General features: G+C 42.8%; 1 protein-coding gene and 1 non-coding gene across 2 annotated transcripts in view; one reads left to right on the forward strand and one right to left on the reverse strand.

Moving 5' to 3' along the window:
• The window catches only part of AGBL1 (AGBL carboxypeptidase 1), a 1,138,256-nt gene that overhangs the window by 704,488 nt on the left and 406,643 nt on the right, over positions 1–27,125 (forward strand). The window contains exon 19 of the mRNA XM_073623519.1: positions 1,276–1,405. Within this exon, the coding sequence (XP_073479620.1) occupies positions 1,276–1,405 (130 nt within the window). The remainder of the gene's footprint in view (positions 1–1,275; positions 1,406–27,125) is intronic.
• On the reverse strand, positions 14,325–14,443 carry LOC141135792 (5S ribosomal RNA). The gene has a single exon (XR_012243643.1). It is a non-coding gene; the product is annotated as a 5S ribosomal RNA (ribosomal RNA).

Genomic DNA, 27,125 nt, shown 5'->3' on the forward strand with positions numbered 1-27,125 from the left:
ATCTCACCTCGTGGAGTTTTAATTATCACGAGAACGGTGAGGAATCAGCCCCTGAACTACTGGGGAGAATTTTGTCAATGATCTCAAGGCACTTGGGACCATAGTCACCAAGAAAACAATTTGCAACACACTACGCCGTGAAGGACTGAAATTCTGCAGCGCCTGCAAGGTCCCCCTGCTCAAGAAAGCACATGTACAGGCCCGTCTGAAGTTTGCTAATGAACATCTGAATGATTCAGAGGAGAACTGGGTGAAAGTGTTGTGGTCAGATGAGACCAAATCGAGCTTTTTGTCATCAACTCAACTCACTGTGTTTGGAGGAGGAATGCTGCCTATAAACCCCAAGAACACCATCCCCACCATCAAACCTGGAGGTGGAAACATTAATGACTTGAAGATAATCTGCAAAGAGGAGTGGGACAAAATCCCTCCTGAGATGTGTGCAAACCTGGTGGCCAACTACAAGAAACATCTGAGCTCTTTAATAGCCAACAAGTGTTTTGCCACCAAGTACTAAGTCATGTTTTGCAAAGGGGTTAAATACTTATTTAACTCATTAAAATGCAGATCAATTTATAACTTTTTAAAATGCATTTTTCTGGATATTTTTGTTGTTAATGTCTCTCACTGTTAAAATAAACCTACCATTAAAATTTTAGACTGATCATTTCTTTGTCAGTGGACAAACGTACAAAATCAGCAGGAGTCACTGATGACCTACACTCAGCAGTGTGAAACACGTTATTATAAGGAGCTTCTTGAATTATAAGGATCTTCTGGAACAGTAATCAAGCTGCTAAACAACACTTAAAATTTGCACCGTCTAGTAGCTAAGTGAAGAACATGCACATCTAATTGGATGCCGGTGATATGTTCTTTCACTAACAGTCTCTGCTCTCAGTGAATCTGAACAGATGCCTGCAAGTGTAGATATCAAGAGAGCAGAAATAATTGTAGGCACAGGCAAGAAAATTAATGTACATGTGGATCTCTGGAGCGACTGTAAGGTTTTGCGTAGGGACTACACAGAGTAGTACACAGTTTTAAGGAAACACAAAGAAACAAATGAGAATTGAAACTTGAAGTTTAAATGTAATTTTTGTTTTTTTACTTTGAATAGATTAAGAACCACCCACACAGTGTAATAATGATTGCACCAACAAAAAACAAAGATATGTCACAACTAGCCACTAACTGCATTTAGCATCTTTCCTTGATGATGGTGTAAAATATGTGCTGTTATGTATTGCTTTATTTTTTCTCTTCTTTTTTCAGTCACAGGTGCTCCCTAAATGGTGAAGATTTAAACAGACAATGGCTCTCCCCAAAGTGCAATCTACAGCCTACTATTTATCATGTGAAGGGATTGCTGTACTATCTAAGCAACATTGGTAGAACGCCAATGGTGAGTCACCTGTGCTGATTTGTTTAATTCCTTCATTTGTAGGCAGGGATTATTAGATTGTTCCTCTAATTGTTGGTCTTCACTATTGGAATAGCTGTGGGGTCATTTTTGGGATTTAAGGCTTGGAAAGGACCAACTTAGGAGCCATAGGTTGGAAATGGGTTGACCACACGAGAGAGCCATTGAAAGCAGAGGAGGGACTTTAAAATGATTACAGAATTTAGGCCTGAGTATGGGAATCAGGAAAAGTACTTTGAAATTTTAAAGTGAGCACTGCAAAGTTCCCTTCCTCCCTCCCTTCATTTACAAGTTTTATGACTGAACTTACTCTTATTGCCATTATTTGGAAACCATTACAGCCTTTGGAATGGAACATTCTTTACTACATTTGCAAGTAAAGACGTTATTTTTTCAACCTGAAGCCTCTGTGTGGTGTTCTGCTATGAGGGTAGTCTGGAAAGTTCATGGCCCGACACGGAAGGAGTGACCACACAGACATGAAACATTATCACTGCACTAAGCCGCTCTTCCAGACGTTTAGCGCTGAAAATGGCGCATGCACGCTATACAATTTTCATGCACTCTTTGCAAACAGTTGGCACCCCTCCCGTAGTCAAGCTGAAAATGGAGAAGGTAGAAGATGATTACTCAAAGTCTTCTGCACTACTGGTGCACATCCTTGGACTCACAGAAGACTGTTTCCATCACTTTGCTCATTGAGGGAACACTTCAAGTTTTTTTCTTCCGCTTTCTTCATTTTCAACCTGATGACAGGGGACACCAACTGTTTGCAAAGGGCGTGTGAAAACCATATAGCGCACATGTGCCATTTTCAGTTGTAAACATCTGGAAGAGTGGCTTGGTGCAGTGCTAAAGTTTCATGTCTGTGTGGCCAGGCCATGAACTTTTCAGAATACCTTCATGGAAGCAATATAGAATAACATATGGTGCTCAGCCAATGACTGGGGAGAAGAGTTACAGTATGTGTACAGTACAGTATTTATTGATGCAAGCCTGGACAACTCAGGAGTGGGTGGCGATGGAGGAAAAGGAGTCCCTTCCCTTCTGGCGGTGAGAGAGAACCCCTTTATGTTACACGCATCAGGTAGACTGGGCCTCCTCATGGGCTCCAGGTGCTTGGTTGATCTTCTGGAGCCTGTATCTAGACCATGGAAAACATAGGCCAATGTAAGAAGTAAGGGGTAATGTGAACTGTGACCAAGGGGATGTTGAGAGAAGGTCCAGAACCTACAACAATGCGTGGGTTTAGACGGAGAGTAAAGCATGTTGCCCTTAAAGCAGATCTTCACTGCATTTGAGCACCACAAACCAAAAACACTGCTTAATTCATTTTTAATATTCAAAGAAAACTACCCCATCCATCCAAGTCTCCTTTCAAAAACAACCCCCTACCATTTCTGGCCATGGCCATCTTAAATAAGGGCAAATTATTCATGTGGCATTTATTCTTGGAATGTCTGCCCTTAGCTCACGCATGCATGCAGGAGAGTGCACTTAGCTAAAAATATAAAACTCCTCCTCTCCTCCCCCTCTCCCCTCCCTCCTGTAGCCACCTTGGATGTATGACATAATTTGCCTATGCAAGAAACCAGGAAGTAACTGAAGAAAGGTTAAAAAAAAAAAAATAAAACAAGTAAATATGATGTACAGTAAAGGATGACACAATTTTAAAACCTTATATCTGTTCAACCATGTACCGCCAATGAATGAAACCTACTTTTCAACTACTTGAAAGGGCGTGGCTTAGAATTTCAAATGACAGTCTCTAGATACCACTACTAGCACTCAAATAGATGCTAACCTCAGTCATTAACAAGATGGAATCTATGCAACAGAAGGCATTTTGTGTTCTCCAATTTGGCAAGACTCAATTAGTAATAACGGTGCAGCGTGCATTTCTACAGCGTTTCGAGATTAATCCACCAGTGGCAAAGAACATTTGTCGTTGGTATATAAAATTTGAAGAATCAGGGAGTTTATGTAAGGGGAAGAGTCCAGGGTGACCACACACTTCAGAGGAAAATGTGCAACGAATTCAAGAGAGTGAAGCCGGGCACAAGTCCGCTCATCATGCTAGCCGAGAACTTGAGATCCCTCATACGACTGTTTGGTGTCAACGTTTGTTTCTGAAGCTATACTGATTGCAACTGGTGCAATCTCTTCGTGTAAGTGACCAAAGAAAATGTTTAGATTACTGTCCTATGCTTTAAGACGACATGGAGGATGACAGATTCTTACCACGGTTAATTTTTAGTGATGAAGCAATATTTCACCTAAGCGGTATAGTTTTGCGTCACAATGTTGGCATATGGGGACTTGAGAAGCCACACAAACTTGTACAGCATGAGCGAGATTCACCAAAAATGTATGTGCTTTGTGAAGATTTAATTTTTCAGCAAAGCGGAGCGCCTCCAAATTAGCACAACCAAGTTCTTCGGCTTCTAAATAAAACATTGCCTCAACATTGGATAGGTCGGATGAGACCCCAGGACTTGGCACTACTCTCTTGGCCCTCAAGATCTCCAGACATTACACCCTGTGACTCTTTCTTGTGGAGATATGTAAAAATAATGTGTTTATGTTCCACCATTATCTGCTCACTTGGTTGAGCTCAAAAACCGAATCACGGCTGCAGTAACTTCTGTGGAAGTAAACACTGTCAGATGCGTAGGGGACAAATTCATCTGTCATCTTGATGTTATCTCTGCAGCAGGTGGAGGGCACATGGAGCATTTATAACATGGTGAGTGAAACTTGAGGATTTACCCAATAGTTTGCAATTTGTTATGTAAGTGTTATGCCGCGTACACACGATCGGACATTCCGACAACAAAACCGTGGATTTATTTCCGACGGATGTTGGATCAAACTTGTCTTGCATACACACGGTCACACAAATTCTGAACGTCAAGAACGCGGTGATGTACAACACGTACGATGAGCCAAGAAAAATGAAGTTCAATAGCCAGTGCGGCTCTTCTGCTTAATTCCGAGCATGCATTGAATTTTGTGTGTTGGAATTGTGTACACACGATCGGAATTTCCAATAACGGATTTTGTTGTTGGAAAATTTGAGATCCAGCTCTCAAATTTTTGTTGTCGGAAATTCCGACAGCAAATGTCCGATGGAGACTACACACGGTCGGAATTTCCGACAACAAGCTCACATCGAACATTTTTTGTTGGAAATTTCGACCGTGTGTACGCGGCATACCACATTTTCATTATTAAATACAACTTTGGAATCGGGTCATTTTTTTTTAAACACACTGTGCTTTCCTATCTATTTACTAATGCTAGCAGCATGAGGGTTAAAAATAATCCATGTTTATTGATAGAGTGAAGTTCCACTTTAGGACACTGTACGTAGGTAGGGCCTGGCTGCATGAATCGGTGAATGTACCATGTGAAGAGGAACTGGGCTCCACGCTTACAACTTTATCCTGCTACCAGAATACTCTTATATGAGGTTGCGTTATTTTGTAACCAATAAGGGCATTGTACCAAGTAGTAATGAACAAATTAGTTTGAAAACCAGGAAAATCTATGAATAACATTTTTTTTAATTCTGTACATTGATGTATGTGCAGATTTGTTCAGTCAAAAAAAAAATCATACAGTCAATGAATTATAATTGCTTACATTGCTAAGTGTTATTAGGAGAATCAGAAAGTGTCGATTCAGCAATTCTCCTGATTCCGTCATCCATGGTGCTAAGCATGCTTTTGGCATGCACTAAAGTATTAACATTTTCAGAAATGTTCCTTATTGTAAATTACTGGATAAGTGTGCTTTTGGCACACATTCTAATTTAATGTTCCTATGTACAGCAGTACACAGTACTGGCATATCAGCCTCTTCTTCTCTAAAGCCAACCCATACAATACTCCAGTGGCGGCTGGTGCTCAATTTTTTTGGGGGGGCGGCAAACAAACCTGGCCACCTCACTCCCCCCACCCACGTCGCCCCCATGGTCGCTCAATCGCTTCCCTGCTCTCTCTCCCATTGCCTGCCAGGCCGCCTGCCAGCCCCTCACTGACCCCATCCAGGTTGCAGCTTTGGCGGCTTCCCCCCTGCATCGCTTCTCCCCTTGGCCAATTGGGTCATAGGACTCCTGGCCAATCGGGTCTTAGGACTCCTGGCCAATCGGGTCTAAGGACCCACTTCCCAATTGGCCGGGAGGAGAAGCAGGAAAACATTAGGGAATATTAGTTTGCCTTACAGTCACACAATTGGGTGGGCTCAGGGCGCAATGCTCTGCGCCCCGAGTCCACCTTTTTTGAAGCCAATTAGGGCCTCAGGCTCTAATCATGTGCTTTAAAAAAAACAAAACATTGAGATCCATGCATCCGGCGCCCTGCATTGAGATTAGGGGCTGGGTGCATGGATTAGGGGGGCTGCATCCCTTATGAATGGCCGCTACTGCAATACTCAGTAAAATGGGAAAATAAAGCTACAACTGTACTTTACAGAAGAAGTTGTATGGTCATGTGTAAGTCCCTCCAACATATTTCTGAAGGCAGAACCGCTTCTGTGAAGTTCCATTGTAGCTTTCATACACTCAGTGTGCCAACAAACTTTTGTGTCTGTATACTACAATGACATGCAGATATGACTAGAGAGACTCAAACTACAGAATCAGCTTATACATTTTTTAAGAATATTAAACTGATGAAATAATCTTTCAAACCTATCCTAGGACATAATTTTCAGTTTAAAATTGTAATTTCTACCCAGTGGAAACAGACAGATGCTCTTATCCTTGTCCACTCTGCCCAAAGATTAACATATTTTGGCTGGACCTATCAGGTCCAGCCACTCCTGGCAATGATGATCTACAGCAATAAAACCTGTCAGGTTTTATTGCTGTAGATCATCAGAAGTAGAATGGAGGATAGATCTTCCTAGGGAACTAATAGGACTCATCTTCATAAGACAGACTCAATTAAAATTTGCCAAAAATGTGAAACATTTTCAAGGAAAACAATATTAAGTTAACAGAATCTCCACAAAGCAAATTTCAGAGAGACTTTATATCTTCAAACACCATCCATAGCATCATGTTTGCATTGGCATCACCCAAGTCCTAGGCTTGATTTCCTACATTTCTTCCATTTGCATGGAATTGAGAAATCTTCCCAGGGAGCTAAAAAGACTCCTCTTCATAAGGCTGGCTCAATTAAAAGTTGCCAAAAATGTGAACTGATTTTAAGGAAAACAGTATTAATTCAACAGAATTTCCACAAAGCTTTCATCGGGAAGGTACCTACATATACAGTGTCTCACAAAAGTGAGTACACACTCACATTTTTGTAAATATTTTATTATATCTTTTCAAGTGACAACACATCACGGAGCTGGTGGATGTTAGAGACCTTGTGCTCCACCACCTTCCATTTGAGGATGCCCCACAGAGGCTCAATAGGGTTTAGGTCTGGAGACATGCTTGGCCAGTTCGTCACATTTACCAAGGCAATGGTCATCTTGGAGGTGTGTTTGGGGTCATTATCACGTTGGAATACTGCCCTGTGTCCCAGTCTCCGAAGGAAGGGGATCATGCTCTGCTTCAGAATGTCACAGTACATGTTGGCATTCATGGTTCCCTCAATGAACTGTAGCCTCCCACTTTTGTAAGATGACTTACATATCCTCAAACTAGTCTATAGCATCATGTTTGCTATGATATCACCTAAATCCCAGGCTCACCTTTTATATAGGGCTCCATTACAAATTCAACCCATTCAACTCAACACTCCCTACAGAACTGTTATCCTAGTCAGGTGCCATTTTACTGGCCACAGGGTTTTATTAGAGCTGTGAGCCAAAGTTGAAGTTGGGGCCCAGGTAAGAAGTGAGCCCAGGTTTGAGGAGCGTACAAGATGCTTTGGACCATTTTAGAGGCATCTGCAGACATCTTTTAATGCCTGGTTCTGCAAATTTTATAGATAAGCAACCCCTATCCCAGTATTTCTCAACTCCAGTCCTCAAGGCGCCCCAACAGGTCATGTTTTCAGTCTTTCCATTTTGTACAGGTGATTTGATCAGTTTAATTGCCTTAGTAATTACCACAGCTGTTTCATCTGAGGGAAATCCTGAAAACATGACCTGTTGGGGGGCCTCGAGGACTGGAGTTGAGAAACACTGCCCTATCCTCATATTGATCAGTGATTCCAAATTAATAATAACTAGTGCAGTGGGGAACCGACTCAAAAAGATACCCCCAGCATCTTTCCAAATCACTGTTCTGTTTATGAGGCTCAATTGAAGTTTTTAAAAAAACATGCTTACATAGGTATCACATTAATATTACAATTGTATATTTAAGGTAACAAAGGGCACAACATAGGCAGGTTAATTTCTGATCAGGACTGAAAGAATGCAAATATGTAATCAAAACATTATTAGTACCATGTGCAATACATAAACATACAAAATAGAATACAGTTACATACAGAGATTACAATATCTTTCACAGTGACTGCTTTATGGGGCCACCATTTGGTCAATATAATTTTAGTTACCAAGAGTTTTCTTTAAAACTTGTATTTGTTTAAGTCCAGGTCTGAAATTGAATGTTTTGTTTGCCAGTTACCAGACAAAGTCTTTTCAGTTTGCAGGGATAGTAAAAAAGTGGCACTTATGTATACAGCCTTAAAGTGTTACTAAACCCAGGAGCCTGCATTCACTATATCGGGTCTCCCACAGTACACAGAACATGGAAATGCAATTATTTTAGGAAATATAAACTGCTAAATACCTTTTCTCATCAGCAGTATATAGCAGTCTTGTGACTTCTATCAGTGTCTAGGTAAAGCTTGTAGGAGTTTTCATTCTCCTCTGATTGTCCTATGAGAATGCAGGACCCCTGACCCTCTGTCTGGACCATCCCAAGAAAAAAAACTCTCTAGAAATACACACCAAACTGAGCATGTGCAGAGTGCCCCCAAGGCTCTGTACTGTCAGGAGATGGATTGGGAACTGTGAAAGAAGGGGAGGATCAGAGAAGACAGGATCAAACAGCCTTTTACACAATGCTGAGGATTAACCCCTTAGGTTCCACAGTGAGTATAACAACCATGCTTTACTGCAAATAAGGAATGATTTTACTGTTGTGGGTTTAGTAACTTTAAGCCACCGCTCAGCTGAGTGATTACAGTTTGTAAATATCATTGGTGTAGCAATTACAGAATATGTTTATGGAAGCTTCCAGCTGACCAGCAGAGCTCACTGGAGTCTTCTGACTTCAAGTGCTCTGAAACTTCACACGGGAATAGAAGTTGGAGAGAAACAGGACATCAAGATATATAGTGTGCTACATTTAAAAAGTCTAAGTTTAGGTAAAATAAAACAAAATCAGCATAAGGGACTGAACTGAAATTCTATCCAAAGTGTTCCTTGTGCTGGTGCCGGTGTTCTGTCCATATGTGCTCAACGTCGAAAAGTGCCCACGCATGCGCAGACGGAACGGCACTCCAGCTGATTTCCCAATCAGCTGGAGTGACATCACCATAGTTCATGCGCACATCGTAGGAGCCTTTTTTAGGCGGGAGATACCATTTTACGGCCACAATTTATTGCTATGCAAACAGCGGAGGGTCACCGTATTTGTCATATTGTGCCTCGCTGTTGAGCCGCGGGTTTACAGCGAGGCACAATCTGACATCTACGGTGTCCCTCTGCTCTTTGCATAGCTTTGAATTGTGCCTGTGGAATGGTATCTCCCGTCGAAAAAACCCTCCTACGATGTGCGCATGCGCTATGGTGACATCACTCCAGCTGATCGGCTAATCAGCTGGAGTGCCCTTCCGTTCTGCGCATGCACGGGCACTCTTCGGTGGAGGGCACAAATCGATAGAACACCGATAGAACACCGATAGAACACCTGCTGTCAGTTGAAATCCTCTCTCCTCTGCCCCCTCCTATACTCTGCAACTGTAATCTTCTGATGCTGCAGGGGGTTAATAGAGCAGGGACCTGTCACAGACATTTATCAAGAGTGCTGACTATGACTCCCCTTTTCCCCACCTTCTTCCATTCATAAAAGCTGTGCTATGGCTTTCAGCAGTGAAAAGAACTCTATGAATGGAAGACAAAAACAAGAGTGGTTCCCCTAAGTGGACTTTTAAGGCACTCAGTTATATCGTATGTAAAAAGTGTAGCAAAGTATACAAGATAATAAAATAGTAAACAAATTTTAATTTACGAATAAATAACATTAAAAGGTTATAACGAAACATTGATTTGTCTAAACAATACGTTTCTATCACCATACAGAATATGTGCATGAAAAAACCTCCTCACATCCAACGCGTTTCGGTATACAGTCTAGTCCTTCTTCAGGGATGCAGAAAATAAGAGGGGTTCATCTAAGATGTAATTAAAGATAAATGATCAGTAAATTTCCAAGACATGTAAGGGTACAAAAGACTACATGCTTAGAGTGTTACAATCGAGCACTTACGTAAAGTTAGATGGTGAGGTAGTTTTACAGTGCTTCGTTAAATCACATTAAAAACTTGCAGTTTAGGATAGCACTGAATAATTGAGCCGGTGGGAAAGCTGTCTTAAGGCAAAGAAGGGGGGGCATCAGAGAGATCTGTAAATGTAAGCTGAGTAATGATGTCCTCAGGAGGAAGAAGTCCCTTCCGCACTCCACGGCAGCGAGACGGCCAGAAGAATGTACTGAGGCAAATGGAATCCCTGGGAGTAAAGAGAAAATATGCTGAAAATGTATATCCAGATCAGGATGTGCTGGGTATGTAGTAGAGTTAGGTATTTTATGATTCAACAAAATCAGGAGAGGTATATATATATATGTGTGTGTACATACATGCCTGCTGATCATAGGAATACCAATAATACTATCTGTAGTGAGGATAAATGAAATTCAGGGAAAATTGTTATAAGTGCCTGGGGGTGCGTCCAGGTGCTTAGGTTATTAATAGTCTGTTGGTATGAATGCTATTTAGGCTGTGATGTGTGGTTGCTATATGCAGAGAAGATACTTAAACATTATAACAACCAAAATGGGGGAAGTCAAAAATATATATGTAGTATGAAGTATATAGATAGCAGGTAGGTATTTTAACCTGTACATATACAGGCACAAAATAAAAATAAAAGGGTAAGTACCGTATTTAAATCTGTGTAACTGTATGCACAAAGTAAATGTCAAATTTAATACAGAAAAAAAGAGGGGGCCTCGCTGAGGGATGTATTGTATATGAAGTTTATTATCTTTAAATAGAGGGCTGAACAAAATTTTGATCACTGGCTATGCATGCAGGCTAACAATAAGGAGGAGGGATATATGAAAATGTAATTACCTTAGTGTGGGAGAAATTGAAAAGACCAGTAGCACTTCCCAACATCCAGCTGCATAGTGCTCGATTTGGGAGTGAGCTGGCCGTGGGTTTTAAGGGTAGTAAATCCCAATCAGCTGGCGCAATAAATTACACACAGCTGATACTAGGGCTGGTGGCCAAGGAGACCTCTAAGCTGCCCCCTGGGTCGAGTGTGCGCGGCGCAGCCCCCACCGCGCATGAGCGAACGCCCGCACGTCGGAGCGGCGTCACGCACGCCCAGCCCACCGACACAGTATGCCAGAACGGCGGACTACGCATGTCTGCCGGAGTGGCAAGATGGAGACTGGGGGCGGTGATGGAATACGTCCAACAGTCTCCAAGAGCACCACCCAGAGTAGGAACTGGGCGGCTTTTTGTGCTGGGTAGTTCTAATGGTCTATTGCAGCACAAGGAGGGCTAGGAGGGCAAAAAAAACCCACAAGGACAATTTTAAATATTATGGATAGGATGGACTTATCCATCCGCATTGAAAGAGTAAATATACTATCTGATGCCCAAATTGATATAAAAAAGGAAAGACAGAGCCGGACTCAATTAAATTTTTCTGCACCCCTGAAGAAGGACTAGACCGTATACCAAAACGCGTTGGGTGTGAGGAAGTTTTGTCATGCACATATTCTGTATGGTGATAGAAATGTATTGTTTAGACAAATCAATGTTTCGTTATAACCTTTTAATGTTGTTTATTCATAAATAAAAATTTTTACTATTATATTATCTTGTATACTTTGCTACACTTTTTATATATACGATATAACTGAGTGCCTTAAAAGTCCACTTAGGGGAACCCCTCTTGTTTTTGTCTTGAATACTGGATGTGGCACGTTTTCTTAACATAGGTTAGCCATTTGTCTCTTCCCTATGAATGGAAGAAGCACTCTTGATGAGAGTAACACCCGCTGGCTCTGGTAACACCCGCAGCACTGGAAGATTGGGATGGGGAGGACCAGTGGCGTTGTTATGAAGATGCGGTGGGTGCGGACCACATCGGGGTGACATTCACCAGAGGGGTGACATCATCAAGTAGGAAATGCGATGATGTCACCCCCATCCGTGACAGCGCACTGATCGGTGTGCCAGCACTGACCACATTATTTACAGGAGCCAGTGATGACCTTCTGCCTGCCCAAAACTTGACAGGAGAGAGCCCAATGGGAAGGTCACCTGGTGTTTTACCGCATTGGGTGACACCAACCCTAGGGACACCACTGGGAAGGACCACAGTTTTTTTTTACTATGACAGCGGGCACTATGACAGATGTCACACAAAACTTTAATCCTCCTGACTATTTCCATGCCAGGGACTTCTTATTGCAACAAACACATTTTTCAGATGGGTACTGGTGCTGTCCTGAAAGACTCCTGGAAAAGACATTACCGGTACTTAACTCTTATTCTCCCTAATTGTCTTTCAGGACAGCCACCTTTGAGAGGATAAACGAGCACTTCACCTTAGGGTCCTTAGCGGATAACAGGTCCAAACTTTAGTGTTTGACAAAGGTACTATGACCTTTTAACATCCAACTGATGAAAATTATGTTCCTGTTCACCCACAAGATGCCACTAAGCCACTGTTGGTACCATGTTGGTACCATGTTTGAGGGTAGTAAGGCTGACGCTTTTTCGCTTTACCTTATCAAATTGATGATGAGTAGCGAGTAGGGGGGGGTCTTGCAAATTTAAGCCGGTAACCCTATTTATGCTCCCCAAAAACAAATGATGTGGTTAGCTGTCGTGTCTTTCAGGCTGTTCGGGAAGACTAAAAATCACACCCCTTTTTAGCCCTGCCTTTCTGACCCCAAGACCTCTTTGGACTGTCGGCCATCGGGGCCCTGAAGTGAGACAATAAAGATATGGTAATATATGTCCACATATACTCAATGTCTATATCAGATGGAGGATATAATCACTCCCAATCAGATGATAGGATGCACCAAAGTACATGGTTTCAAAATATAACCATATGAATAAAATAATTGAACATGACATGAGTATAAAATTTGGATGAAAACAAATGAATTCCACAATATATATCAAGACTGAGAGTCCTCTGGGAAATTCACATCAACAGAAAGTTCTTGAAAAGCAGATTCCACACTCAAGTGGTATTCCCTAGGGTATTCTCAGTTCACTGATTAATGGTGACTTCAAAGGAAAAACAACAAGAAACTTATTTTCAAGAGATTGGCTTGAAGAAGGAACCAATCAGTAGTTCCGAAACGCGTCCCATTTTGATGACATATTTCCTGTTTGCGGTCCATGCTGGTTGTTGTCCCCTCCTGCTGATGTCATTTCCGGGATTCATGCTCCACGCTCACTCAGACGACGCGATTGCTTCACCAGTGTTCCCAGAGCCTGGGGTGTTCACCTGCTGGTTATCCTGGGACCTTCTGCTGTTGCATATCCTTATTCCTGGAAAGCTGTGATACACTGGGACCTCCTGATGCCGGGTCACCTGCTTTATACATCCATGTTATGCCTCTTCTTATCCTTGATTCTGTAAGTGTTTTTAATCTTGTTTGGGGATATTAAAAGTTTTAATTCTGCACTTAGAGGCGCCTTTTTTTCTTTTATTTGACTTCACCTGGGAGCCTGGCTCCTCCCCAGCTTCTCACTAGTGCCCTCCCCCATGTCCATCCATTAGTGGAGGGTAAAACCGGTGTGGCTGGTGCAATATTCTGCTGAGTTGGTGGAGGGCTAGCCTGGGGCTGCGGGATCTGAAGGGTTATGAGATTACACATTCAAGACAAACTCACTCTGAGAAGTCATCTAGGTGATAGTAGACAGGTTCTCTTTATACAAACGCACATCATGTGAATGACAATGATGGTAAAGCCCCACTCCAGGAATTAACACTTCCCCTCCCAGCCTTGTCTGGAGGCCCAAGACATCTGCAGAGTTTAGTAGACGATAGGTGGCCTACTGAAAAGGTGCTAGAAGGCGCCTTCACTGCACTGAGGACTGTTTTCTTTTTTTTTTTAAACATGGAGGGCCATGAGTGCCCTGGCCTGCTCGTAAGCAGAGTGTCACCGAAAGTGCCCCTAGGACCAACCACCACCAAGGTCCCAGTACCACCTCCCAAACCCCGACCACCAAGAGGGGTCTACATCCGTGGAGCTTTTACAGAAAGGGAACACCCACCCCAGCGTTTGTCTTACCTTAGTGGCTGGTGCCGCCTCTGCCCCGGACATCTCCCACTGAGGATCGCGGTGGTCAAGCCTTCCTGAGACGCTCGCTGACCCCTCCAGCGTTACAGGCTCGCACGAGCCAGAGGTGAGGCTGGCCTTCTCTCATAGACCGCGGCTGGAACCAGAAGCCTCGGCCCTGGCAGAAGTGCACGCCCCCACTGGATGTGACGTCACCACGCCCTCCGATCCAGTTTTGAGCTCCCTCACTGTCCACACAAAATGCAGGGAGGAACAGTGCAGCTCCAGCGATGCCCCCCTGGACAGAATGAGAGCGGGCCCCCGAATCTTCTTCCCCACCCTCAGGAGAAGCTGGGGTGGCTAGGCGGCAGACCTATAGGTACCCTAAGCCTACAGCACCTGGTATTCCCAGGTAGTCTCCCATCCAGGTACTAACCAGGCCCGACCCTGCTTAGCCTCCGAGATCAGACGAGATCGGGCGCATTCAGGGTGATGTGGCCGTAGGCCCAGCGATGTCTCCCCATCAGAGGAAACACTGAAACTAAGCATCCAGTGGGGCAGGAGGGGCTTAAATCTTGAAGCTAAGGCAGTATTTCCTGTGAAGGGAAGAGCCAAGGTCTCTCAAAGGTGGCTGTCCTGAAAGACAATAGGGAAAAAGTTCTACCTAAACTTAAAGTGATTGTAAATTGTTTAAAAAAAAAAAAAATAACAAACATGTTACTTACCTCCTCTGTGCAGTTGGTTTTGCACAGAGCAGCCTGGATCCTTCTCTTCTCGAGGTCCTCTTCACTGCTCCTGGCCCCTCCCTCCTGTCGAGTGCCCCCACAGCAAGCAGCTGAATGCATAAAGATAAAAAAACCTTCTGCCTTTACAACTTCTTTAAGCTTTAACTGAATAATTAGTGGTAATTAACATATAGAAATGTTAAAAAAAAATTATCACACTCATTACCTTCTGTAGCACTGATCCCGTAGGAGTCACTGAAGTTAGGGTTCCCCACTGTTGCACAGCCAGTCACATAGCATTTACGTTATTCACTCCAACCCAGAAAACAGTCCTTGACTTGTTTGTTGTTTTTTTTATTAGGGGATGGTAACTTGATTGGAGTTTGGGAATTATGCGATGCCCAATTTGAAAATGTCCAAAACACTAAACCAGTGACAACTTTCTCCCTATTTACAAAAAAGGTCCTCTTCTTCCTTCCACCTGCACAAACTTGGTTTCCTAAGTAGAGCACCTGCTGCTCACTTCTGTAGGAACTAGCAATAATATTGTGAGTTCAGCAAAGGTCCATTACAGGCAGAAACTCTGTCGCTTAACAAAACAGCACAGATGAAGTGACCAACATAACATCTCTCCTTCTGCTTTCCTGTGGTCACTGATCCCAGCTCCACTTGCCTGCAGAATGCTAGCCCACCTGGCTGCCACCAGCCACATCTGGCTGATCTTTCTCCCAGTCCCCCGACTGACTCTTTGCCCCAGTCCTGCCTAACTGTCACACACACATGGAGACCTCCCATGGCAAGGTTAGATGAAGACTTGACGCAACAGGGTCTTCAAGAAAGCACTGTTACAGCTGACAGTCTTTTCCCTTGTCTTGTCCCTGCACCGTGCTGATCTACTCACTGTCTATGCTTGCTCCCTCCTGCTGCCTCAACGGCATGAATCTTTCTGCTGCCTCCTGTGTTAGGATCCTTCCAGGCCTGCTTTCGTGAGCTCCCAGCCTGAGGTAAAACCCCTCCCCGGCAGGGGTCTCTCAAGGGCCATTGACAGCCTCTCCTCAGCACTGCTTCTTCATCTTCAACTTGACTACCTTGCTGGCATGACCCATGTCTATTTATGGGTTATCCCAGTTCCCTGCCAGCTCACTTCTGGGGATTGGCTGAGAGCCCATAAATATAAAGGCAGCTCCTTCTAACCTCCGCCCACTAGTTCTAGAAGGTTCTCCAACTTTCCAGATACCAGGGGGAGCCACCATAGAGCCGCCAGGATGGGTCATTCAGGCCTGGCCTCTAGTAACAGCCTCTAGTAACCCTGACCCAATTCAGTGACTTAGGTTTATCCCTGCCCAGAAAATGCTTTTACCTACTCTCACTTCTAGTAGCACACACTAGAGGGTGCTACACCTCTTTTACCAGAGAAATTCTTAAAAAAAATTGAGGACCCTCTACAACCATATTATAGAAGTGAGCTAATTAAATAAGGACACACTAGTACCATCAACTGGTGTTTGTTCTTCTGTTTTCTTAGAAAATGCCACTGCATGCTGCAGTATGCTTTGGAAATGCTAAAAATGATCAGTACTGTATGACTGGATAGTAAAGTGTAAGGTCACCTTTAGATATATTTATAACTTTAGACAGGATTTAGATGAATTATTTAAAGAAAACAAATTGCCATGGAAAATTTCTTGTTATGATTGCCTTTGTGTTTCCAGTGATTACTTTACCCTTCCGTTCATTTTTTTATTTCTTAGTTCATACTGTGTTGGTGGGGTTTCTTCTGCACATAGACTAGATTAGATTTTGTACAGTTTTAGCAAATATACAGCCCCAACATGAGGGCTGAGAGCAATTGCATATTCCTGGTAGGTATTAAGTGCCTGGAGAATATCCCAGTGTTATAGTTCAGCATTACCCATTCTCTAGACTTTTCAGCTCTCTCGAAACAGCTTGCCCTGAGGCCACAGGACATTGTCAATATATTTTAGTATGAGGAGTATTGATCTCTTTGCTGTCCTACCTGGGCTGCCATTGTATGAAAGGACGATGTAACACTGATTTCTTTTTATCCCTAAAAATTGATTTCAGCTAACAAGCAGTACCAAGTATATTTTTATCCTCTGAGGGGAAAAGAATTTCTTTGAGGTTCTTCAAGATTACAATGGATGGCTGATAATCATAACATTGGTGTAAGAGTTCAATGGCAGTAATAATAGTGAATACTCTGGGTTAGAAAATGTATAAAATCTCTGTTGTGTTTAGTAATCTGTAAATTATCAGGCACTCTGGTTGCATTGACTATAAAAGTCTGCTGCTACAGGGAACTCATTTTAGGGATATATATCAAGCAAATAAGCAACAAAATGAGAACCGCTCACATCATAAGGTTTATGAAACTTTTTTTTTTTTTTTTGTATATTTGCAACCATTTAATTGGCCTCTGCACATCACACTGTATCATTGAGGTATATGGGGAATCTGCTGGCTTGTATGTGATATGTGATTCAAACGTAAATCAATACACATGTTCCAGTGGCAAGGAGTGCTCAATATTTTGAGGGGGGGCAGCAAAAAAAACGGCCCCCTGTGAGGGGTGGACTGAAATCGGAGCTCCTCCTCCTGGAAGCTGCCCCTGGCCTCCTCACTCGCACTAGCACATGACCCCCTCGCTTGGACGGGTTGGACACCATCCATGTCCAAGCGACCATCCCCCCCTCCCTCCACTGGAGACGGATGGTAATTGGAGGTGGTGTGGGCTCCAGGAAGCTGCCCCTGGCCCCCTCGCTCAGACACGTTGAATGCCATCCATGTCCTTACCTTAGGAGGTGGTGCTGGATCTGAGGTAAGGCTCCTGGAAGCTGCCCCTCCACCTGCTGCAGCTTGCTGTGACACTGGGCCTTTGCTTCTCCTCTCAGCCGAATAGGAAGTGGGTCCTGAGACCCGACTGGCTGGGAGTCCTAAGACTCCCAGCCAATCGGGTCTCAGGACCTGCTTTCTGATTGATTTACGTTTGAATCACATATCGCATACAAGCCAGCAGCCAATCGGGTCTCAGGACCTGCTTTCTGATTGGCTGGGAGGAGAATCAGGAAGACAAAAGCGAATATTGATTCGCTATGGTCACACAAAGTTGCCAAAGTTTGAAGCCAATTAGAGCCTTAGGCTGTAATCACATGCTTAATAAAATAAATACATTGAAATCCATGTACCCTGCACGTAGATTATATATATATATATATATATATATATATATATATATATATATATACATATACACAGTCATGGCCAAAATTGTTGGCACCCCATAAATTTTTCCAGAAAATCAAGTATTTCTCACAGAAAAGTATTGCAGTAACACATGTTTTGCTATATACATGTTTATTCCCTTTGTATGTATTGGAACAAAACACAAAAAGGGAGGAAAAAAGCAAATTGTACATAATGTCACACAAAATTCCAAAAATGGGCTGATCAAAATTCTTGGCACCCTTTCAAAATTATGGATAAATAAGATTGTTTCAAGCATGTGATGCTCCTTTAAACTCACCTGGGGCAAGTAACAGGTGTGGGCAATATAAAAATAACACCTGAAAGCAGATAAAAAGGAGAGAAGTTCACTTAGTCTTTGCATTGTGTGTCTGTGTGTGCTACACTAAGCATGGACAACAGAAAGAGAAGAGAACTGTCTGAGGACTTGAGAACCAAAATTGTGGAAAAGTATCAACAATCTCAAGGTTACAAGTCCATCTCCAGAGATCTAGATTTGCCTTTGTCCACAGTGCACAACATTATCAAGAAGTTTGCAACCCATAGCACTGTAGCTAATCTCTCTGGGCGTGGACGGAAGAGAAAAATTGATGAAAGGTTGCAACGCAGGATAGTCCGGATGCTGGATAAGCAGCCCCAAACAAGTTCCAAAGAAATTCAAGCTGTCCTGCGGGCTCAGGGAGCATCAGTGTCAGCGCAAACTATCCGTCGACATTAAAATGAAATGAAACGCTATGGCAGGAGACCCAGGAGGACCCCACTGCTGACACAGAGACATAAAAAAGCAAGGCTACAGTTTGCCAAAATGTACTAGAGTAAGCCAAAATCCTTCTGGGAAAACGTCTTGCGGACAGATGAGACCAAGATAGAGCTTTTTGGTAAAGCACATCATTCTACTGTTTACCGAAAATGGAATGAGGCCTACAAAGAAAAGAACACAGTACCTACAGTGAAACATGGTGGAGGTTCAATTATGTTTTGGGGTTGTTTTGCTGCCTCTGGCACTGGGTGCCTTGAATGTGTGCAAGGCATCATGAAATCTGAGGATTACCAAAGGATTTTGGGTCGCACTGTAGAGCCCAGTGTCAGAAAGCTGGGTTTGCGTCCGAGATCTTGGGTCTTCCATACTCCAAAAAGCACCCAGAAATGGATGGCAACAACGCGCTGGAGAGTTTTAAAGTGGCCAGCAATGAGTCCAGATCTAAATACCATTGAACACCTGTGGAGAGATCTTAAAATTGCTGTTGGGAAAAGGCGCCCTTCCAATAAGAGAGACCTGGAGCAGTTTGTAAAGGAAGAGAGGTCCAAAATTCCGGGTGAGAGGTGTAAGAAGCTTATTGATGGTTATAGGAAGCGACTGATTTCAGTTATTTTTTTCCAAAGGGTGTGCAACCAAATATTAAGTTAAGGGTGCCAAGAATTTTGACCAGCCCATTTTTGGAGTTTTGTGTGACATTATGTCCAATTTGCTTTTTTTCCTCCCTTTTTCTGTTTTGTTCCAATACATACAAAGGGAATAAACATGTGTATAGCAAAACATGTGTTACTGCAATACTTTTCTGTGAAAAATACTTGATTTTCTGGGAAAATTTCTGGGGTGCCAACAATTTCGGCCATGACTGTATATATGAAGAGACACTAAAGTCTTGTTTTTTTTTTTTTTTTTGCCTAAAATTAACAAACATATTATACTTACCTGCTCTGTGCAGTTGATTTTGCACAGAGCAGCCCAGATCCTCCTCTTCTCTGGTCCCTCTTTGGCGCTCCTGGCCCCTCCCTCGTGATGAGTGCCTCTTGCTTTGGGGGCACCAGGGCCAAGTTACAGCTCCCTGTTTCCATTCAGGCATGGAGCCGACACTAGACCCCTCCCCCTCTCTCTCCTCATTGGCTCACTGACTTTGTTTGAGAGCAGCGGGAGCCAATGGCGCCTCTGCTGATTCTTGGTGCATGTCATATCTTTATGATACTTTAATAACGTACACATATGGGCTTATTTTGTAAGCCACACACTAATTAGTTTTAATTTTTTTAACCATATTGCCTTGAAAAAATGTACAGTATTACGAGCATTTTAATTTTCAAATGTAATTAATAAATATTGAGCAATACTTTCCAAATAGTGTTTTAAAATATACTTTTTTTTATTAGCAGACTTGCTGAATAAAAGCTATTTTCATTTTTAGCCATGACCCAAGAGCATATTTCAAACTTATTCTGCTTACGCTAAAACTCTTGAGAGAGAAACCGTTCTTAAAACCTTTGTTTGATTTTCATCATTTCATTATTTTCGGAACCTAAACTGCTGTTGGTTACCCAGGTAGACTTTATAATAGGCACAAACTGCTCTGCACAATGGCATATGGAGAATTTCCAACCAGAGCCGGCATCAGCTCATTTTTTAACTGTCTCTGGAGTATTATTACCCTCTCTTTATTCTGTATTTAGATGTTCCCCGAAGGAACTCCTCACAAGGAGGCTTCTCTGCTTTTCTCACTTTGGGAATACAAACTAAAATGAAAGATAGCTTAAAATTTGTAAACCTAGTAAAAAAATAATGTATTTTGTTTCTTATTTTACCTGATAAGGTCACTGAAACATTTATGAAAGTTAATTTTAATCATATAATAGAGTTTTCTAATTAGTAATAGTGTTTCTGTTTGAGTAAAAGTGAATTTGTTCCAGAAAGTCGCATATTTGATTGGGGAACCGAATAAATGCGACATTCGAGGGATAATTCAATGGGCTATCCTAACATACCCTGGGCATCCACAGCAACCAATTAGCATCCAGGAATGAGAAGGAACATGGAATACTACGTGGGGAAAAACACGTCTCTGTCATAGACTTTGAAGGCCATGTTTGTGGTGACATGCATCCTATTGGATGCCCACAGTCACCTGGAACTTGGCCCCTCCTAGGGCCTTTAAATGCCAGTCATTTTACAGTCACCAGGGATTCAAAGCCTGGTGATCTAACTAGTTAGATCAGTGCTCTGCTGAGGAGATAGATAGGATGTTTGGGGGATAGATCATTTTTACCTTTGTGTGGGGCATATTCTACAGAATTTGCAGAATAGTAAAGCGTATGCTGCGTACACACGAGCGTAATTTCCGTCGGAAAAATCTTGGATGGTTTTTCCGACGGAATTCCGCTCAAGCTTGACTTGCATACACACGGTCACACAAAAGTTCGCTGAACTTTCGACCGTCAAGAACGCAGTGACGTACAACACTACGACGAGCCGTGAAAATGAAGTTCAATGCTTCCGAGCATGCGTCGAATTGTTTCCGAGCATGTATAGGAATTTTGCACGTCGGAATTGCTACGGACGATCGCATTTTTGGATAGGAACTTTTTCCGACCGAAAAATTGAGAACCTGCTCTCAATCTTTTGCTGGCTGGAATTCGGCCAGCAAAAGTCTGATGGAGCATACACACGGTCGCATTTTCCGACCAAAAGCTCTCATCGGACTTTTGCTGGCGGAATTTCCGCTCGTGTGTACGGGGCATATGTAGTACCGGCTGAGTCTTTTAGGCAGGGACTAGTACTGAATATGTATATTGTAAACCACTGTTACTGCTCATTACTTTGTGCCATGGGGCTTATTTCTACCACATTTGCAATTGCAGCATATTAGAGTTGGCACAGAGCAGTACTGCCACAAACTACCTTTACTGTTTACCATGCAATATACTTCCCGCTGCACAATCAATAATGGAGAAGAAGGAATCATTTTGGGACTTTAAATGTGCCAAAAAGAACATACAAGAATAAATCGCTAAAATATACAGCATCTTTATTGTACAATTAAAACATCATTAAAAGAAACAAGGGCTTGTTGTCATATACAATTGTGTTCAAATGGCTCATATACAGTAAGTAGCTCCAAATTGGCACAATGGATAAACGCGTTTTGCGATAGTGTTGCTTCCTTAGGGTCTACACCTCTATATATGCAACCAATATCAAGCTAAAGAAATTCAAGTGACAACATCCACACAAATAGGAGATGGAATTATGTCATTATCCATCATATATGGCACCACTTATTCAAAATCTCTCAGGCTGACTCTTACTCCCTTATATGATGGGTCATGACAACATCATTCCATCCTCTATGTGATCATTGCATTATACAGTTGTGTTCAGTTAGTGCATGTAACTCCAATTTGGGGTAATGGATCAACACGTTTTGCGTTAGTCTTGCTTCCTCAAGATCAAAACCTATATAAATGCAACGAATATCATTACATAGTTACATAGTAGGTGAGGTCGAAAAAAGACACCAAGTCCATCAAGTCCAACCTATGTGTGATCATATGTCAGTATTACATTGTATATCTCTGTATGTTGTGGTCGTTCAGGTGCTTATCTAATAGTTTCTTGAAACTATCGCTGCTCCCGCTGAGACCACCGCCTGTGGAAGGGAATTCCACATCCTTGCTGCTCTTACAGTAAAGAACCCTCTACGTAGTTTAAGGTTAAACCTCTTTTCTTCTAATTTTAATGAGTGGCCACAAGTCTTATTAAACTTTTTTCCGCGAAAAAGTTTTATACCTGTTGTGGGGTCATCAGTACGGTATTTGTAAATTGAAATCATATCCCCTCTCAAGCGTCTCTTCTCCAGAGAGAATACGTTCAGTGCTTGCAACCTTTCCTCATAACTAATATCCTCCAGACCATTTATTAGCTTTGTTGCCCTTCTTTGTACTCACTCCATTTCCAGTACATCCTTCCTGAGGACTGGAGCCCAGAACTGGACAGCATACTCCAGGTGCGGCCGGACCAGAGTCTTGTAGAGGGGGGAAATCAATCAATATCAATCTAAAGAAATTCAAGTGTCAACATCCACGCTAATAGGGGATGGAATGATGTCATCATCCTTCATTTATGGCACCACTTTTTCAAAATCTCTCAGGCTGACTCTTACGGCCTTATATGATGGGTGATGACATCATTCCATCATCTAAGTGTGTGGATGTTGTCCTTGAATTGCTTGAGAAATTCTTAAAATTGATATTCGTTGCATTTATAGAGGTTTTGATCTTAAGGAAGCAAGACTTACACGAAACATGTTGATCCATTACCCCACATTGAAGTTACTTACATGCGCCAACTGAATGCAACTGCATAATTCAATGATCACTCGTTTCTTTTTAATGATGTTTTAATTGTAAAACAAAGATGCTGTATATTTTAGTGATTTCTTTTTGCATGTTCTCTTTTTGACACATTTAACTACTTCCCGACCAGCCGCCGCAGTTACACTGCGGCAGGTTGGCTCCCCAGGGCGAGCCGTCATAGCTATACGTCGGCTCGCTTTCAGACCACTAGGGTCTGACCGCCGGGCACTTGCGATCACTCCTCACAGAGACAGAACCGAGATCTGTCAATGTAAACAGACAGATCTCCGTGCTGTCAGGGGAGAGGAGACTGATCTGTTGTTCATACTAAGTATGAACAACGATCTGTCTCCTCACCCAGGCAGTCCCATCCCCCCACAGTTAGAATCACTCCCTAGGACACACAGTTAACCCCTTGATCGCCCCCTAGTGTTAACCCCGTCCCTACCAGTGACATTTATACAGTAATCAATGCATTTTTATAGCACCGATCGCTGTATAAATGTCAATGGTCCCAAAAAAGTGTCAAAAGTGTCAGTTCTGTCCACCGCAATTTCGCACTCCCATTAAAAATCGCAGATCACCGCCATTACTAGTAAAGAAAAAAAAAAGATCAATAAAAATGCCATAAATATAGCCCCTATTTTGTAGACGCTATAACTTTTGCGCAAACCAATCAATATACCCTTATTGTGATTTTTTTTTTTACCAAAAATATAAGTATACATATTGGCCTATACTGAGGAAGAAATTTGTTTTTTTTTTAACATTTTTGGGGGATATTTATTATAGCAAAAAGTAAAAAAATTTTTTTTGTTTTTTTTCAAAATTGTTGCTCTTTTTTTCTTTATAGCGCAAAAAAAAAAATGGCAGAGGTGATAAATTACCACCAAAAGAAAGCTCTATTTGTGTGGAAAAAAGGACATCAATTTTGTTTTTGTACAAAGCCGCACACCCGTGCAATTTTCAGTTAAAACGACGTAGTGCCGAATCACAAAAATGCTCTGGTCCTCAAGGGGGCAAATCTTCCAGGGCTGAAGTGGTTAAAGTCCCCAAACGATTCTTTCTAACTTCCTTCTTCCCTCCGCTGGGGCAGAAGGAAGCATATTGCATGGTCTCTAGTAAAGGGATGGAGCCAGAAGAGTAATCACAGGAAGGTCCCACCTATATTATATTTGGAAACAATTACCTTTACTGTTCTACATTGCTTTGTTCTGTCGGACTTATTTCTACTACATTTGCAATTGCTTAATATTAGATCAGGAACTGAGCACCAGTTATGCTTGTTTGCACTCCATTGCCATACAATACTTTACTGTTCAATATTGCTTTGTTTTGTATAATTTATTTCTACCAGATTTTTGACATTGCAGCCAGTGGAGGCTGGTGAAGTTTTAGGAGGGGGGGGTGTCAAACCCCGCCCTTCCTTTTTGAACCCTCCACTTGGTAAAAATGGCCGTGATTTCAGCAAAATAGTGGGTGTGGCTCTAAGGTGGTGTGGTTAGCGTCTGAGATAAACGAGGGATGGAGGTTGGGGGAGGGACAGCAGGCTCAGATCCTACACAAGATAGAAATATGTGTATTCTACAAAGTTTAACAATCAGCAGATAAAGATAATCCAAACACCTGGTGTTAGCACTTCAATCATCCCAAGCACCATGGTTGTTATGGTGTCAGGACGATTGAAGCACAATTTTTCTATTATTACATTGTGATATAAAATGAAATCATTCAACTCACCATAATGCAGAATCAGTGGGAGCCCTGAGCGTGTCACTAGCCACGTTGCCTGCCACCAGATGCCATCAGGTGTCCCCAGCGGAGTCCATCCTTACATCAAGTGCCCCAGCGGAGTCCCTCCTTACATGCAGCCTGTGTCCCACCAAATGCAGCCAGCCTGTGTCCCACCAAATGCAGCCAGCCTGTGTCACATCAAATGCAGCGAGCCTGTGTCCCACCAAATGCAGCCAGCCTGTGTCCCACCAAATGCAGCCAGGCTGTGTCACATCAAATGCAGCCAGCCTGTGTCCCACCAAATGCAGCCAGCCTGTGTCACATCAAATGCAGCCAGCCTGTGTCCCACCAAATGCAGCCAGCCTGTGTCCCACCAAATGCAGCCAGCCTGTGTCCCACCAAATGCAGCCAGCCTGTGTCCCACCAAATGCAGCCAGCCTGTGTCACATCAAATGCAGCCAGCCTGTGTCACATCAAATCCCCCTCCCCCCATTCTCTGTGGGAGCACAGCGGTACTTACCTTGCTGTGTTGTCCTCTCCTTCGGTGTCTCCTTCCACTGGCAGCGGCGATAAAGGAATCCGCTCCTCATACTTCCGTTTTTCTCTCTCCCGGGAGCAATGGGAGAGAGAAAACAGGAAGTGACATCAAACTCGGATGTCAATCAAACCGCCCGGGCGTAGTAATGGATGCTACGAACGCCGGGCAGAAGCTACTGGACGCTTCGAAAAGCGCCGCAAGGCGGGATAAAAGCCTGCAAATGAAGCGCCGCCTCTGCAATCTTGTGATTGCATAGACGTGGCGCTTCCTATAGTGCACTGCTTCTGGCGTCCGGACACAGTGCACTTAAGGACCTTTTTTTGGATTTTTTTGTTTTTTTAAAGGGCCATTTTTAAAACATTTTTTTTACATCTTTTTTTTTTTTTTTGACTGCCTGGAGGAGGGGGCGCGGCACCAGTGCGCACCTTATGGACGGGCCGCCACTGATTGCAGCATATTGGACCAGGCATTGAGCACCAGTTCTGCTTGTTTGCACAGTATTGCCATAAACTACCCTTGCGTTTCATCATTGCTTTGTGCTGTGGGGCTTATTATACTACATTTGCAGCATATTAGACCCGGCATTCAGCACCAGTACTGCATATTCAGCACAGTATAGTTGGATTTGTAAATTACTGTACTTGATTATTGCTGTGTGTTCTGGGGCTTATGCTTCAGTAGTTATACCATAAAGAACAGGCAGAACTGCTAGATTAGTACAGAGCTACTGTAGCTTTTGTCTGTTGTTACAACTTTGGGGTTGATTTACTAAAGGCAAATAGGCTATGCACTTTGCAAAGTGCAGTTGCACTCTTCATGTGCAGTTGCTCCAGAGATTAGTAAATGAGATAAAGCTTCACTTTGCAAAGAGTATCCAATCACATGCAAGGAAGATTTAAAAAAAACAGCATTTTTGCTTACACATGATTGGGTGATGAAAGTCAGCAGAGCCTCTGCTCATTTACTAAGCTCTTGTAGAGGGCAACTTCACTTTGCAAAGTGCATAGTCTATTTTCCTTTAGTAAATCAACCCCTTTGTGTTACTGTTAAAACAAAGCACAGAACTTAGTCTACGTACCGGTATATTTTCACACACATTCTATCCAATTGTAAAGGGAGTCTGTCATTTTTTTTGTGCCTACTTGTGCCAGGCATACGGTTTTGTGCCTGAGGGCGCTTTTCTTTCTTGGTAGATTTAAGGATCCTTGCAATATACATCTTTCTTAACACATAGACGGATATGCCTGTGCTGAGTCCATTGAAATATCTGCTATAGAAAGTTCTTTCATCATTTGTACTTGGTGGATGTCTTAAAGGGCAAGACATTGAATCGCTGGGTGGGATTTCTGTTGATTATGTTACGGAAAGCTGTCCTAATACTCACAGTGTCATAAAGGAACATACATTGATACTGTGGGGTTGAGCTATTAAAACTGGGGAGTGCAAAAACTGGTGCAGCTCCGCATGGAAACCAATCAGCTTCCAGGCTGAAATTAGAAGCTGATTGGCTACCATGCACAGCTGCACCAGATTCTGCACTCTTCAGTTTTAGTAAATCAACCCCTATGTCTGTAACTGAATGTTATATTTCATCAACCCATAATAGGCTGTTGGGCCTTCCAAATGAACAGTGTTAGCTACAGTGGTTTATTTAGGGCTTGTGCTGCCCTGGGCCTGACTAAACTCATGTATCCCCTAAGTCAAATATGACCCACCCCTTCCTGTTTAAGACCCGCCCTGAAATTTCCAGTGGGGACACTAGTTCTGAGGGCCTTGGGGGGGGGGGGGGATGGGTTCCCTTAA

The sequence above is a fragment of the Aquarana catesbeiana genome, linkage group LG03 (assembly GCF_042186555.1).
Source record: "Aquarana catesbeiana isolate 2022-GZ linkage group LG03, ASM4218655v1, whole genome shotgun sequence".
NCBI lineage: Eukaryota > Metazoa > Chordata > Amphibia > Anura > Ranidae > Aquarana > Aquarana catesbeiana.